This window comes from Sinohyriopsis cumingii, chromosome 15, assembly GCF_028554795.1.
Source record: "Sinohyriopsis cumingii isolate HCF-2022 chromosome 15, ASM2855479v2, whole genome shotgun sequence".
NCBI classification, from domain to species: Eukaryota; Metazoa; Mollusca; class Bivalvia; order Unionida; family Unionidae; genus Sinohyriopsis; species Sinohyriopsis cumingii.
The window spans coordinates 92675769-92689667 of record NC_142975.1 but is presented as its reverse complement, the minus strand read 5'-3'; the positions used below and the strand labels follow the sequence as shown (position 1 = coordinate 92689667).

The window sequence follows — 13899 nt, the reverse complement described above, 5'->3', positions numbered from 1 at the left end:
TTGGTTGTTTCTGACATTTCTGCTGCAACACATTTACATATTTATGGATATATTAGATCGGTTATTTCGCTGTAGTCACATTTTGTTGTATAAACAGTACCATGTGCACAAAAAATGGGTCAAGACAAGTTTAACATATAAAATGAATTATTTTCTACATGCTTCCCCGCCTCTAGTGACTAATCGAAACACAGCATTTTCTATCTTAAGTATAAAAAATAGCTTTAGATAAACCATCAAACATTTCTTTTTTCAGTTACAAAAGATAGGGTCTCGAATGATTCGTTTAACTAAATTTAACATTCATTATCAACCAAGCATGGCCAACCGAACCCATATATACTCTATTTTTATATTCGCCCATTTATAGACTGGTTCCTATTATTCCTTTTAAATAATAATGTGAATCATGAGTGAATATTATTTTGACATAGCGTAAATTACGTTTGAAGAAAGTGGTCTAAACTTACTGTGTCACCATGTTACAAGCGATTCTTCGGTGTTTACCCATCGACATCAGACACATTCGGACGATCAAAATTATGATCGGATTGTTGGGATTTTCGTTAATGCTTCAGCTAATAACATTCACAACGCCCGGGTGGTTCGTGTACAGAAATGCCGAAATGGGGATAGCGATGTACCTGGCCTTGATGTACGATGTACGATGCGAACAAGGGGATTGCAAAACGTACCCGATTTCTGACTATGAATCGAAGAAAGATGGTAAGAATAAATAAAGCGATTGTGACCGACATTTGTCCGATTACATGTATGCGCTACCATGGTTACCTTTTATTCCTGCATCGACAATTGATACGTTCAGTCAGTTTCAGATAGGGCCGCAGACAGAATTTATGGGCCCTAGGAAAAATTCTCCAGTAGGCTCTTATGAATTACAAACTGTGACGGTGTTGGGCCTTCTGATCTTCCTGGAGATTTTTCCTAGTTGTCCTAGATCGAGCAAGGTATCCACTGAAAATAATTTTCTAGGTAAACATAGTCAATCCGTAATATAGATCTAACATTTCTTTGTATAAACATATCCTGTATACGCATCTCGCCTGCTTTTTATCGATGTGTGTTTGTGTGCGTGTGTATGTAAGCGAGTTGGATTTTTAACGTAGCTATAACATTTGTTCAGATATATCGCTACGACGACAGCATTGTTGCAGTTTATAGTGATGTCTACCACTGGGGAATCATGCATATGTTGTTACCCTTGTCCCTCAGTAACACCACTACTAAGTTTTACGTTTTGATTGTTCTTGTTCTTGTAGGGTTTAACGCCATTTTTCAGCACAAAATATGATATACATGGCAGCCAGTATAATTGGTGCAGGAAGAACCCTGGAAAACCCAGGTAAGATACAACGACCCACGAGAAGCTACAGGCAGGCTTTATCACGTACCCACATTAGCCGAGCCTGAGACTTTACGTTTTGGTCAGCTGCGGGAAAGGCACATCCAGAGCTATCAGGTCGTGCCCATTGCGCAAATGCCTTAGACGGTACCGCATTTTAAGCCTTTTCAGGGCATCCTATTAACCATCTGGATGTAAAAAAAACAATCATGTAGGACACGTTCTGGGAGGGGGAAGGGGTGAAGATGAGTCCCCATTGTGTAACCAGATCGTTCATTCACGACTTTGCCTTTCATGCGCTTGTGTGCAATATAGCACCAATCAATCGGAACCTAGCAAATATAATACATGCGGTAAATTAAGGTGTAACTAAAATTTACACCCACCCACGTTTCCGTCAAAATGGCTGCAATACTGCATGTACCATGAAATTCTAAACACATCTGAAATCATTTTGGGAAATAACTTCATTGCAGGGCGGTCATTAATCCCGAGAAATTCGGAAACATTTTTTAGATGTCGACCATGCGGTTTCCATTAGAATATTTTTTTTTATTTTATAATTGATCCATTTTATTATGTTATCAGACCTTTTCGACATCTTGGTGAATGCACGCAGCCTCGAAGTGAATACACATACATATGATAATTCTACCAGCGTTCGGAGAAAGAGGAAATGAATACATATAGACCTAACTTGCATACATATTCGATGAAATCCATGTAGATTAAACGACATGTATATTAGATGACACACATACAGACCTTGCAAACATGTTTATTCGACAACACAAATAGGCTTTGAAGGTATGTATATTTGATGACACAAAGATAGGCTTTACTGGCGTGCATTGGATGAATGCATATAGACCTTACTGACGTGTATTGGATGAACGCATATAGACCTTACTGACGTGTATTGGATGAATGCATATATACCTTAATGACGTGTATTGGATTAATGCATATAGATCTTGCTGACGTATATTGGATGAATGCATATAGACCTTACTGACGTGTATTTGATGAATGCATATAGACCTTACTGACATGTATTGGATTAATGTATATAGACCTTACTGACGTGTATTGGATGAATGCATATATACCTTAATGACGTGGATTGGATGAATGCATATAGGCCTTACTGACGTGTATTTGATGAATCCATATAGATCTTACTGACGTCTATTGGAGTAATGCATATAGACCTTACTGACGTGTATTGGATTAATGTATATAGACCTTACTGACGTGTATTGGATGAATGCATATAGACCTTACTGACGTCTATTGGAGTAATGCATATAGAGGTTACTGGCGTGTATTGGATTAATGTATATAGACCTTACTGACTTATATTGGATGAATGCATATAAACCTTAATGACATAGATTGGATGAATGCATATAGGCCTTACTGACGTGTATTGGATTAATGCATATAGGCCTTACTGACGTGTATTGGATGAATGCATATAGACCTTACTGACGTGTATTGTATGAATGCATATAGACCTTACTGACGTCTATTGGAGTAATGCATATAGACATTACTGGCGTGTATTGGATTGATGTATATAGACCTTACTGACGTATATTGGATGAATGCATATATACCTTAAGGACGTAGATTGGATGAATGCATATAGGCCTTACTGACGTGTATTGGATTAATGCATATAGGCCTTACTGACGTGTATTGGATGAATGCATATAGACCTTACTGAAGTGTATTTGATGAATGCATATAGACCTAACTGACGTCTATTCTAGTAATGCATGTTGACCTTACTGACGTGTATTGGATTAATGTATATAGGGCTTACAGTCGTGTACTGGATGAATGCATATAGACGTTACTGACGTGTATTGGATTAATGTATATAGGGCTTACAGTCGTGTACTGGATGAATGCATATCGACCTTACTGACGTGTATTGGATGAATGCATATAGACCTAAGTGACGTCTATTGGAGTAATGCATGTTGACCTTATTGACGTGTATTGGATTAATGTATATAGGGCTTACAGTCGTGTACTGGATGAATGCATATAGACCTTACTGACGTGTATTGGATTAATGTATATAGGGCTTACAGTCGTGTACTGGATTAATGCATATAGACCTTACTGACGTCTATTGGATGAATGCATATAGACCTTACTGACGTGTAATGGAGTAATGCATATAGGGTTTACATTCGTGTACTGGATGAATGCTACTTAGTTATTACGATTAATAGTGTCCATGGGCGAACTATACCTTCCTTCGGTTTAAAACAAAAACACCAAAAATACATTATCGTTATTCAAAAACATGCTATTAAAAGATTCCAGTTCAACTTAACTCGTGATCACTGGGTCTTTCAAAACAAATCATGCGTGCGCATTTCGTTATTCTTTCACCCTTTGTAAGCCTAGCTGATCTCTTACCAAGGTATGTATGCATTGTACGATCTATAACTCGTAAACATTCAAAACTTCCTCATTGGGAACGGGGCTCCATAACGTGCATTGTTTAAGGGACAAGCAACTTCTTGTATAATGGACTTAAAAGCCTTTTGTGCGATGAAGCTCATAGGCCATACTATTGCCGTCGTTATAAATGTTATCGATAAGTAAGCAAGCGAAAGTGAACCAAATTTTGGAGACAACGGTAAGGGATCTATCATTTAAATTTTGGGGTGGGGGCCTTTTGGAATTTTCTTCAAAATGAAATTATTTTTCGTTCGCCTCATAATTATTTTTTTTTATAAACTAATACAATGGACACGGTAGGACTTTTATTTTGCTATAAACCAGAACAAGAATATTTTCAAACTATTTGTGAACCTGGGTTATTTTTCTAAAACAAGATATTCCAGGGCACTCTTCGTCATTTAAATGGCCGGTCCCGCGTATGAACGTATGAAGTCCGTACAGTTTTATCCAAAGGCTCTAACCCTTATCAAAGAGCAAAATCATTTGAAAATCTTTATCATAACTTCCAAACACTGAAATGGTTAGCTATTATAGCCTCTTGCGTTGACCTCATTATCTGCCCTTTCGTTTCGAGCTCTTTGATGTATGGAGGTTGCCCTGGAAGCATTTCTGTTAGTTATTGCCGCTAGTCGAAATTTACTGTTTGAAAAACAGAACGAAGTGAATAAAATTATATTTTTTGCCATGGACAAACTTTCCAAAAACGATATATATAAATTTGGAGTTAGAGTGAGACGCCGAGCAGTCATCACGTGGATTTTGTCGCTCTTAAGAAGGCAAGATTTCTACTGTTCCCAGCTAGGAATGCTTGAATATGAGATTTTCAAGTCCATCGGTGGAAAAGCACCTAGGAAGCAATTTACAACCAAGGCAGCTCGTAAGAACGCACTGCAATAGAATGAAAAGGGTATATTAGTGTTACACTTTTTTTTTTCTTCATTTCACTTTTGCCTTTTTCAATTTTGTTCTTGGATCAAATTGTGTGATTTTTCATACAAACGTTTTTTTTCTTTCGTTTATTACATTCATTATTTACGTTGATTTCATATGTTTGCTTAACAATTTAAATTTCGTTTGTAGCAATCTGTATTTTTGACACAAGTCCTTTTTTTATATACATGACACAGTTAGACGCAACAGCGTTAAACCACATGAGCAAAAGCGTCCTGAGCAAATAAATGTTGCTTTTGATGGAAGATATCATGACATTATCTTTGGACATGAAAAGAAACCTGGTCAAAGTTCATCACAAGCTGTTGGAATTGCCTGTGAAACTGTTACATACAAACATACATACATACATACATACACGCATGCATGCATGCATACATACATACATACATACATACATACATCAGACATACATAAATACATACATACATACAACCATACATACATACATACATAAACACATGCATGAATAAATACATACATACATACATCAGACATACATACATACATACATACATACATACATACATACATGCATGCATGCATACATATATACATACATACATGCATGCATGCATGCATGCATACATACATCAGACATACATACATACATACATACATACAACCATACATACATACAACCATACATACATACATACATACAACCATACATACACACATACATGCATGCATACATACATACAGACATCCATATATACATACATACATACATACATACATACAACCATACATACATACATACATACATACATCCATACATACATACATACATACATACATGCATGCATGCATACATTAGACATACACACATACATACATACATACATACATACATACATACATACATACATACATACATACATACATGCATGCATGCATACATTAGACATACATACATACATACATACATACGTATGTATGACTGACTGACTGTATTTCCTCTTCAAAAGAGATTACACCAGATTAAACAAATTCAGGAAAATACAAGATCATAAAATAAAACAGAAAATTGACAAAAATACAATAGTAATACTGTGTCAGCTACCGTATTGACAAAACGAAATATCTTAATACCTGCAATTATGCAAATCTGCAGTCATTTGGCTGAGCATGGCACTAATCTTTTAACAGTTGCTTGATGATGATAATATTTCGAAAAGTTAATACGTCTATAGTGTTATGTGCTTAACATTAAGTTCGAGATAGCAACGAAAATGAAATGAAAAACTTATAACAGTGTAATTCTATATGTAGTTTTTTTCTTCATATGACGCATGTATTTATGCATATATATACTTGTTTGTTATCTATGACTGACTGTCTAAATGACTTAGTTACCTCTCCAACAAAGAGTATATCAGGTTGCTAAGGTACATATTATACATATAAGATTATGAGACACATCATAGACGAGAACGCAAGCATGATATTATACATCGTCAACTAATGCATTTACAAAATGAGATATATAAATACAGAAAACCATATAGAAATCTATAGGAAATATACATAAACAAATACATAAACAAATACATAAACACACACACAAACAGCTGTCATACAATAAAATTTGTGGATTTGACAAGATAACTTTGGCCTTTAATTGTTTATTTTTAATGTTAATTTACTACTTACTTTTTATATCATGTTAGAGCATGTTAGTTGATAGTAGGGCACACATTTTATTGTAGAATGAAGCTATGCTCTTTGCGGTCACCAACATGAGCCTATCTGATACATCATCGTCAATAGACGACATGCAGTCAACCCTGCTTCCAAGAAGTGTCTCCAACAATATATCTTCTTCTTGATTGATGTGTGTGTATGTATGTATGTAGGTAGGTAGGTAGGTAGGTAGGTATGAATGTATGTATGTAAGTATGTATGTATGTATGTATGTATGTAAGCATGTATGTATGTATGGTTGTATGTATGTATGTATGTATGTATGTATGGTTGTTTGTATGTATGTATGTATGTATGTATGGTTGTATGTATGGTTGTATGGTTGTATGTATGTATGTATGTATGTATGGTTGTATGTATGTATGGTTGTATGTATGTATGTGGACATGTTTTTTATTCCCTGTGTTTGTCACATGATCCTTATATGACAATAGGCCATAAAATTCCATTGGCTGTTACATCTCCTCTCCATATTCTACAATCACTGTTATGTGCTAGCACAGAATTTAAAGAGATTTTCGCTGACAGACTTTGAAATAAATCCTCCATTGCAACTTTGATATGGTGTAGGAATACATTGCTGCTAATAATAATGTCATCTCCAACATATACCATTTCTGTAAATGTGGGGGGGGGGATTATTATTTTTAATTTATTAAAAAGGTTAAATTAATTTTTCTAAAATTTAAATTATAGTTTCTAATTGCTATAGTCAATATGTACAAGGTGTGAAAATGTCATGTGTCTAATCATTAATAATAAAAACATTTATGCCAATTTAAAGTTTAATTAATACTGCCCAGACATGACGGAACACAATTTTACTATATGTCCTCTACCTTTGTTTCTCAGTACTGACCTTTCCACTGTGTGACAATCAATACAAATGATATGTTAATCTAAAATACCATCAAAAGATGACTACACGGTGAAGTTCTTGTGAAAGGTTGACCTGCATTTTTTTCAGAGGCTGGATGGTCAATAGAGCAACAGGTAAACAGAACACATATTTCACTTCCAGATCATCACCAAGGGCTTATTACTCACTGTGTACTGTCCCCAAAATACACACGGAAAACCATACCCTGAGTTCATATTCTCAAGAATAAACAATTGTCTTTGAATCCCTACCAATAAATGAGAGAGGAAACTATGTTCTAAAAATAGATTAGAACTACATTTGTGGGTACTGAACTGGAAGTACTACTTGTGACCTGATTCCAGACGGTAAAGTTTTTAAGGACGACCATTGATATATGTTAACCGTCTGACTCTCGGACAAGACCGATCAAGGTCATTTTAATATGTGTGATGAAGTTTTAGGTACAATTTGTTTGTCTGATTTGTTATAATTCCCCAAGCTGTTGGCGGATCGTTTTTAATGACCTAGTTGATGACTATACGTTGACGTTTCAGTTTTTACCACATAAACGCACGCACACACACACACACACACACACACACACACACACACACACACGCACACACACAAAAATCACACAAGTAAAGTCAACCAATGAATCTGTAAAATTCGTATTCGTTTTCAACATACCTGCGAAATACTATTTCCATTTGGAAAGCAAGTTACAGATATAATTTAGAAAACAACAAAGATTGTTAACCACAACATGAACAGTGTGATTTCAAGTAAAGACTTAGTATATCATATTGTGAAGAAAAAAAAAACTAAGTATGTCATATTGTGAAATACAAACTGAGTATGACATATTTTTAATAACAACTATGTCATATTGTGAAATAACAACTGGGTATATCATATTGTGAAATAAAAGCTCGAGGGGATTGTATGATCTGTTGAATTCCAGTTTGGATTGATGGTCAATACGCGGACTGATTTTCAATTTTCAATTTTTTTTAATTTTTTTTTGCAGCTTGGCAGTTCCCATACGTCTCAGGGATAATAGAAGGGCTAGTTCCGATCTTATTTTGCAGTGTCTCCCTTTTACTCTTCATATTCTCACTGAGGAGCCCAAAATGGCGGGAACCATTCTTTCTCTTCTGCATATGGATTTTGGGAATGGCAAGTAAGCATTTTTTCTTTATGTTCATTTTTCTTTCGCCACCCATTTGTGGGTGGATGGTGTGATACTCTTTGCATATTCGCCTGTCCGTTACCTTCATCTCAACAAAATTGCTGAATGAAAATCCACCAAACATGATACATAGGTTTCCCATGGACCGCTCAGGTGGAGTAGTGGGTAGAGCGTCCACCTCGGATGAGGGAGGTCGTCCACCCGTTCGAATCCCGGTCGAGTCATACCAAAGACTTTAAAAAGTGCAACTAACAACTGCTTCTCTATACGCTCAGCGTTAAGATATTAGTGTTAAAATTGGTCACCCGGATTTCAGGATCACGTGACTTGGTGGGACATTATGCTACATGATGTCTGCGGCATGTTTTCCAGGTGCTATACATTACTATAAACTGCAACACTGCAGACATCGTAGCGATATGACTGAAAAATTGTTAAAGCTACGTAAAAATTCAAACCACACTCACACACACACACACACACACACACACAGGTTTCCCGTGTGGTGACCGTTTACCATCGGATAATGCTTGTTGGCCCCACTGTTAGATTCATGGGATGGTATCAAACGTTAAATATACATAGCAGTTGCATTCTTTTTAATCAAATTTGGCCAGACATTATACATGCATTTGAAGAGAGGGCACGTATGTATGTATGTATGATAAGTTAGTCATAATATGGGTCGAGTCAGCCTGAAAACAGGGGCATTGCATTACATACATCCTAATACAGTGTATGCATCATTCTCATACAGAAGTGTACCGTTAAGAATCCTATCAAAACCTGGCCAGGTCGCCCGTTGCGGTGTCTCTCTCAACACAGTTTGGCCAGGTCGCCCCGTTGCGGTGTTTCTCTCAACATAGGTTATGTAGAGAAATTTCAAACTGGTCTTTTTAAGGATTTAAAGCACGTTATTCTTTTAGGACTCATGGTACTAATTCAACTCCAATGGTAAACATATGGAAACACTATCATATTCAAAATTCAATAACTTAAAATTTCTGGGTGCTGATAATGTCACCTATAATTCTTCATGCACATCTAACCTTGGTGCAAGCTTATGTGTGGAGAACACAATATGACCCGCGGCACTTTGTTTACATACATGTGCATGAAACACGTGTTATTGATTCTGCACCAAATGAATCAGGTGCTACTTTCAGTATTGATTACTCCTGAGTCAAGCCTGTAAAACTGCTAAAATTGCATCAGTAGAAAATTGTCAATATTTTTCTTACATTGCATATAGGATAAGCTCTCAAAAGATATTTTTCCTAAAATTTTAATTTTCATTATTAACTAATTATGGACCACCAAACCTGTAAATACTCTATTATTTATTCACCCATTTCTAGACTGGTTCACAGTTCTTCCGTATAATTAGTACCGTGTGTCCTATACTGACATTGACTGTACATGGCCGCAAATACTGCACTAAGCAACCTTTTGCTTTACACATGGCCGCAAATACTGTACCAAGCAGCTTTTTGATATGCACATGGCCGTACATCCTGTGCTGAATAGACAAATTGTGTACAAAATTTGTGTCTAAAATTAACACATCCATTGTAATGGTAATGTCAGAAAACTCTTGTCTCATTCCATTATTTCTTTTAGACTGCCATAGCGCACGTATATGAAAACTAGTGGAAATTGTTTCTGTAATTGTCATGGGTCTTAAATTAAATATTTATTAAGGTCTACGACAAGAATACAACTCGGACGTTTGGAATCGAACCCACGATCGCTGCCAACAGAGTTGATATGTTTCAGCTAACTGTGATATCCAGTTGGCTGTCACTGTTTACATCTAACAAGGTTTTCAGTGTTCTACGTATGTGGCATGATTGCCGCGCAGATTTGGTTCATTTATGTTTGCATATATAACTAGTACATGTAAGATGCAAAATAATTGTATTACATTTATTTGTTCTGATGTTCACACCACATCTTTTGTGGACCTGGATATCTGGAAAGGACCAGATGCAATCTCTTGCGTATAATAAGAGGCAACTATTTTTGTCCTAAACGAATTACCCTGATGATGTTACAGATGAGAAGATTTTGAATAACTGTTTGTTTTCATCTCAGTTTAAGGCCTTCCTATTCCTAGGATTTGACCCCTTGAGTCTTTGTCTTTGTTTTCTTTTTGAGGTTCACATAAACTTACTTGGCATTATATATCGATGACTGTTGAGCCATTAAACTCCTTACATATATTTATATCGACTCGTTTGTCGTTAATCGCTATACATACATACATACATACATACATACATACATACATACATACACACACACACATACATACATACATACATACACACACACACACATACATACACACACACACATGCATGCATACATACATACATACATACATACATACATACACACACACACATACATACACACACATACACACACACATACATACACACACACACATACATAGATACATACATACATACATACATATTTTTTCTTCTGACAGCGGTACTGCAATGGGAACTTATGGCTCCGTTCGCTGATAGCTACAGAATATCCAATTCTGTGAGAGGCTTAGGAAACTACTATCCAGTACCTTGGAACATCATTCTGCATTCATTTAGTGCCTTTCTGACCACGACCGTGATGCTAGTATCCCTGGTAATCTTGATGAAAAAACTTATTATAAATGTAATGGCTAATGACAGAATGGAGGAACCATTTATTACGACCCCGGATGAAGCTGAGACAGCTGTACGTTTTTAACAAACAAATATTCAACTGCAGATGTGCGTACATCTTTCATTCTCTTGGCCAGCTTTTTTCTTTGACGTAAATGACATCTTTTTCTAGAGAAAGCCGTCTTCATTTTGTACCAAGTTTATGAGTTCGGGCAGTGGTTACTAATTTCAAATTATTTGTATATTTGGAATTATATACATGAATAAAGTTGAGATTATACGAAAACCTTTAAATAAATACTTCTTATAATTCACTGAGAGTACTACAGTATTTTTGTCGCCCTTGTACCAACAAAGTTATTCTAACAATAATCTCGTACAGGAGTTATGGTGAAACTTTTTAATATGTAACGAAAAAGAATAATGTGACAGAACGCGTCATCTATATATATATATATATATATATATATATATATATATATATATATATATATATATATATATATATATATATAAACTGTGCCTCGCGTACTACACTGATCTAGTTAATGTATGTTTATCTCATTTTGGACGGCGAGTCTTAACATTGTTGAGTTTCGGATAACCCGTACGCTGATGGAGCGGATCATGCGTCTGGCTCGTTGATCTTTAGATAAAAGCTGTGGGACCGGAAATGCTTCATAATTTATTCATAGTTGTGCAAATCCTATACTTGGATACCCATGGAGTTTGATTAACCATTGTTCATTTTTGCGTTTCAACTCTGAACATTGATAATTTAGTATGATATATCCATATTTCAATTATATTTTTTATAAGTTCAATGCGTTGATTTTTCTTTTGATTACCAGTTTTAGTTACCCGTCCTTATTAGTTCCTGTTAGGAAGTATTTCATTTCCTAATGTAAGTTGCTTAACTATGTGCGTATTATTTTGTTGAATGCATTTTGGCGCACGTATTTTGGTGTCAAATTCATTATCCATTCAAAAACATTATAAAATCGTTGAAATCCAATTTTAACCCGGCTTCGTAGTGTTACGATGTTATTGCGATCAAGTTGATAGCAAAATGCTTAAAACAATATGGTATTAAAAATAGAATAATTGTTTGTTAGGTTTGAGTATATACACAAATTTGTATTCGGTTAAATTCACCGTGTTGCATGAAAATCTCGTACATTTTTGTAAGACCAGTCTGCAACGACTACACAAAAGTAAAAATAATGGAAAATACGTTCTTTTATGTAACAAAATACATGATAGTTCATTATCTGAAGTACCTATTTTCTAATCAATTATAGGATTTGGGAAAATATAAAATAAATCTCAAATCATTCATACCATTGATGTATTAAAGACGCGGAGATTGTTGAGAAAAGGTGTCTATTATAATGTATCAAATGTAATGTATTTTCTGGATGGTTTTATACTGATTTAAATCATGAAGTTCTGAGACTCTGCAGAGAAATACAATGATGGGTATTTATGATATCTTTACTCTTCTGGTATAAACACTAAAAAGGTAGATGTCATACACGATGCTTCGAATACATATTCGAAGATACAAAATGTGAGGTAGTGACGTTAAGAATTCACAAATTAATTACATGAATGAAATAATGGACGTCGAGTCTTGTCTCAACTACATTACTTGTTAAATATGGATTCGTTGACACAGGCATAGGAAAATCAATTCTTAGCATACATGCTACATGTCATTCAAGACAGATGAATTAATTCGCACAATTCGTATCAGAGTAATGCATGAAATTCCTACAATACTTGATTTCTATTGCATCCAAAAACTAAATCCGAACACATTCTTATCAATGACATATTGTATGACGTTCTTACAATACATGCGTCATATAATATTAGAGACAAAGGATTGCAAGATTCACTTATGAACTTAATGAAAATGAAGAATGAATTTAAATGAATAAATTCGACAAATAATTACAGACTAACATCAATGAGAATATTGTATGCGACTGAGATATACCACCTTTGTGCCTTTTCGAGACTCGCTCTTTCTATGTAACCGAATCTCCAGTTGGTTCTCGGTCTCTCAAATTCGTTCTGACCCTCGTACTACGGACGATTAATTTAACGTGAAAAGTTACTTGCTAACTCTCTCGCAGTCCCTCATTCTTTTCTTTCAGTAAAAAAAAACTCAGACTCTCGTATTTGGCAAGAGTAGTAAATGGGGGTACCCTAGCGACAATGGGAATAAGCATTACAAGACCCCTTGGGCAACTCTAGCGACAATGGAAAATTAACATGGAGAAAAATCGTGGGACAATCTGGCGACAAGGGAAATTAACATGGAGAAAAATCGTGGGTCACTCTAGCGACAAGGGGAATTTAACATGGAACTATAGTGTGGGTCTGTCTAGCGACAAGGGGAAATTAACATGGGAATAGAGTTTGGGTTTGTCTAGGGACAAGGGGAATTGAATATGGGATTTTTTTTTAAAATTTAAATTTAAATTTAAATTTAAAAAAAGGGGTAGGCAATGGAAAGGCTATCTCTTTTCGAGAAATATGGCTGGCCCTGAAAAGGGCCTTTGGGTTTATGTTAATATTAATATTAACATAGATGGCATCTGTCACATCTTCTTCTTCTTCTTCTTAAACTCCTTCTAACTGCCGGTCCATACACAAGTAC

General features: G+C 35.5%; 1 protein-coding gene across 2 annotated transcripts; it reads left to right on the top strand.

The window, feature by feature from the left end:
• Window positions 1–413: 413 nt before the first annotated feature.
• Window positions 414–12055, top strand: LOC149782316 (uncharacterized). 2 transcript variants are annotated; one of them, XM_089933701.1, is made up of 3 exons: window positions 414–726; window positions 8398–8550; window positions 11057–12055. In XM_089933701.1, the coding sequence occupies exons 1-3, from the start codon at window positions 480–482 to the stop codon at window positions 11314–11316; spliced, it is 660 nt and encodes a 219-aa protein (XP_089789827.1). In that variant the 5' UTR covers window positions 414–479; the 3' UTR covers window positions 11317–12055. The 2 variants fall into 2 exon arrangements, with proteins under 2 accessions (XP_089789827.1, XP_089789829.1); XM_089933703.1 differs by lacking the exon at window positions 414–726 and adding an exon at window positions 6861–7498.
• Window positions 12056–13899: the final 1844 nt, after the last annotated feature.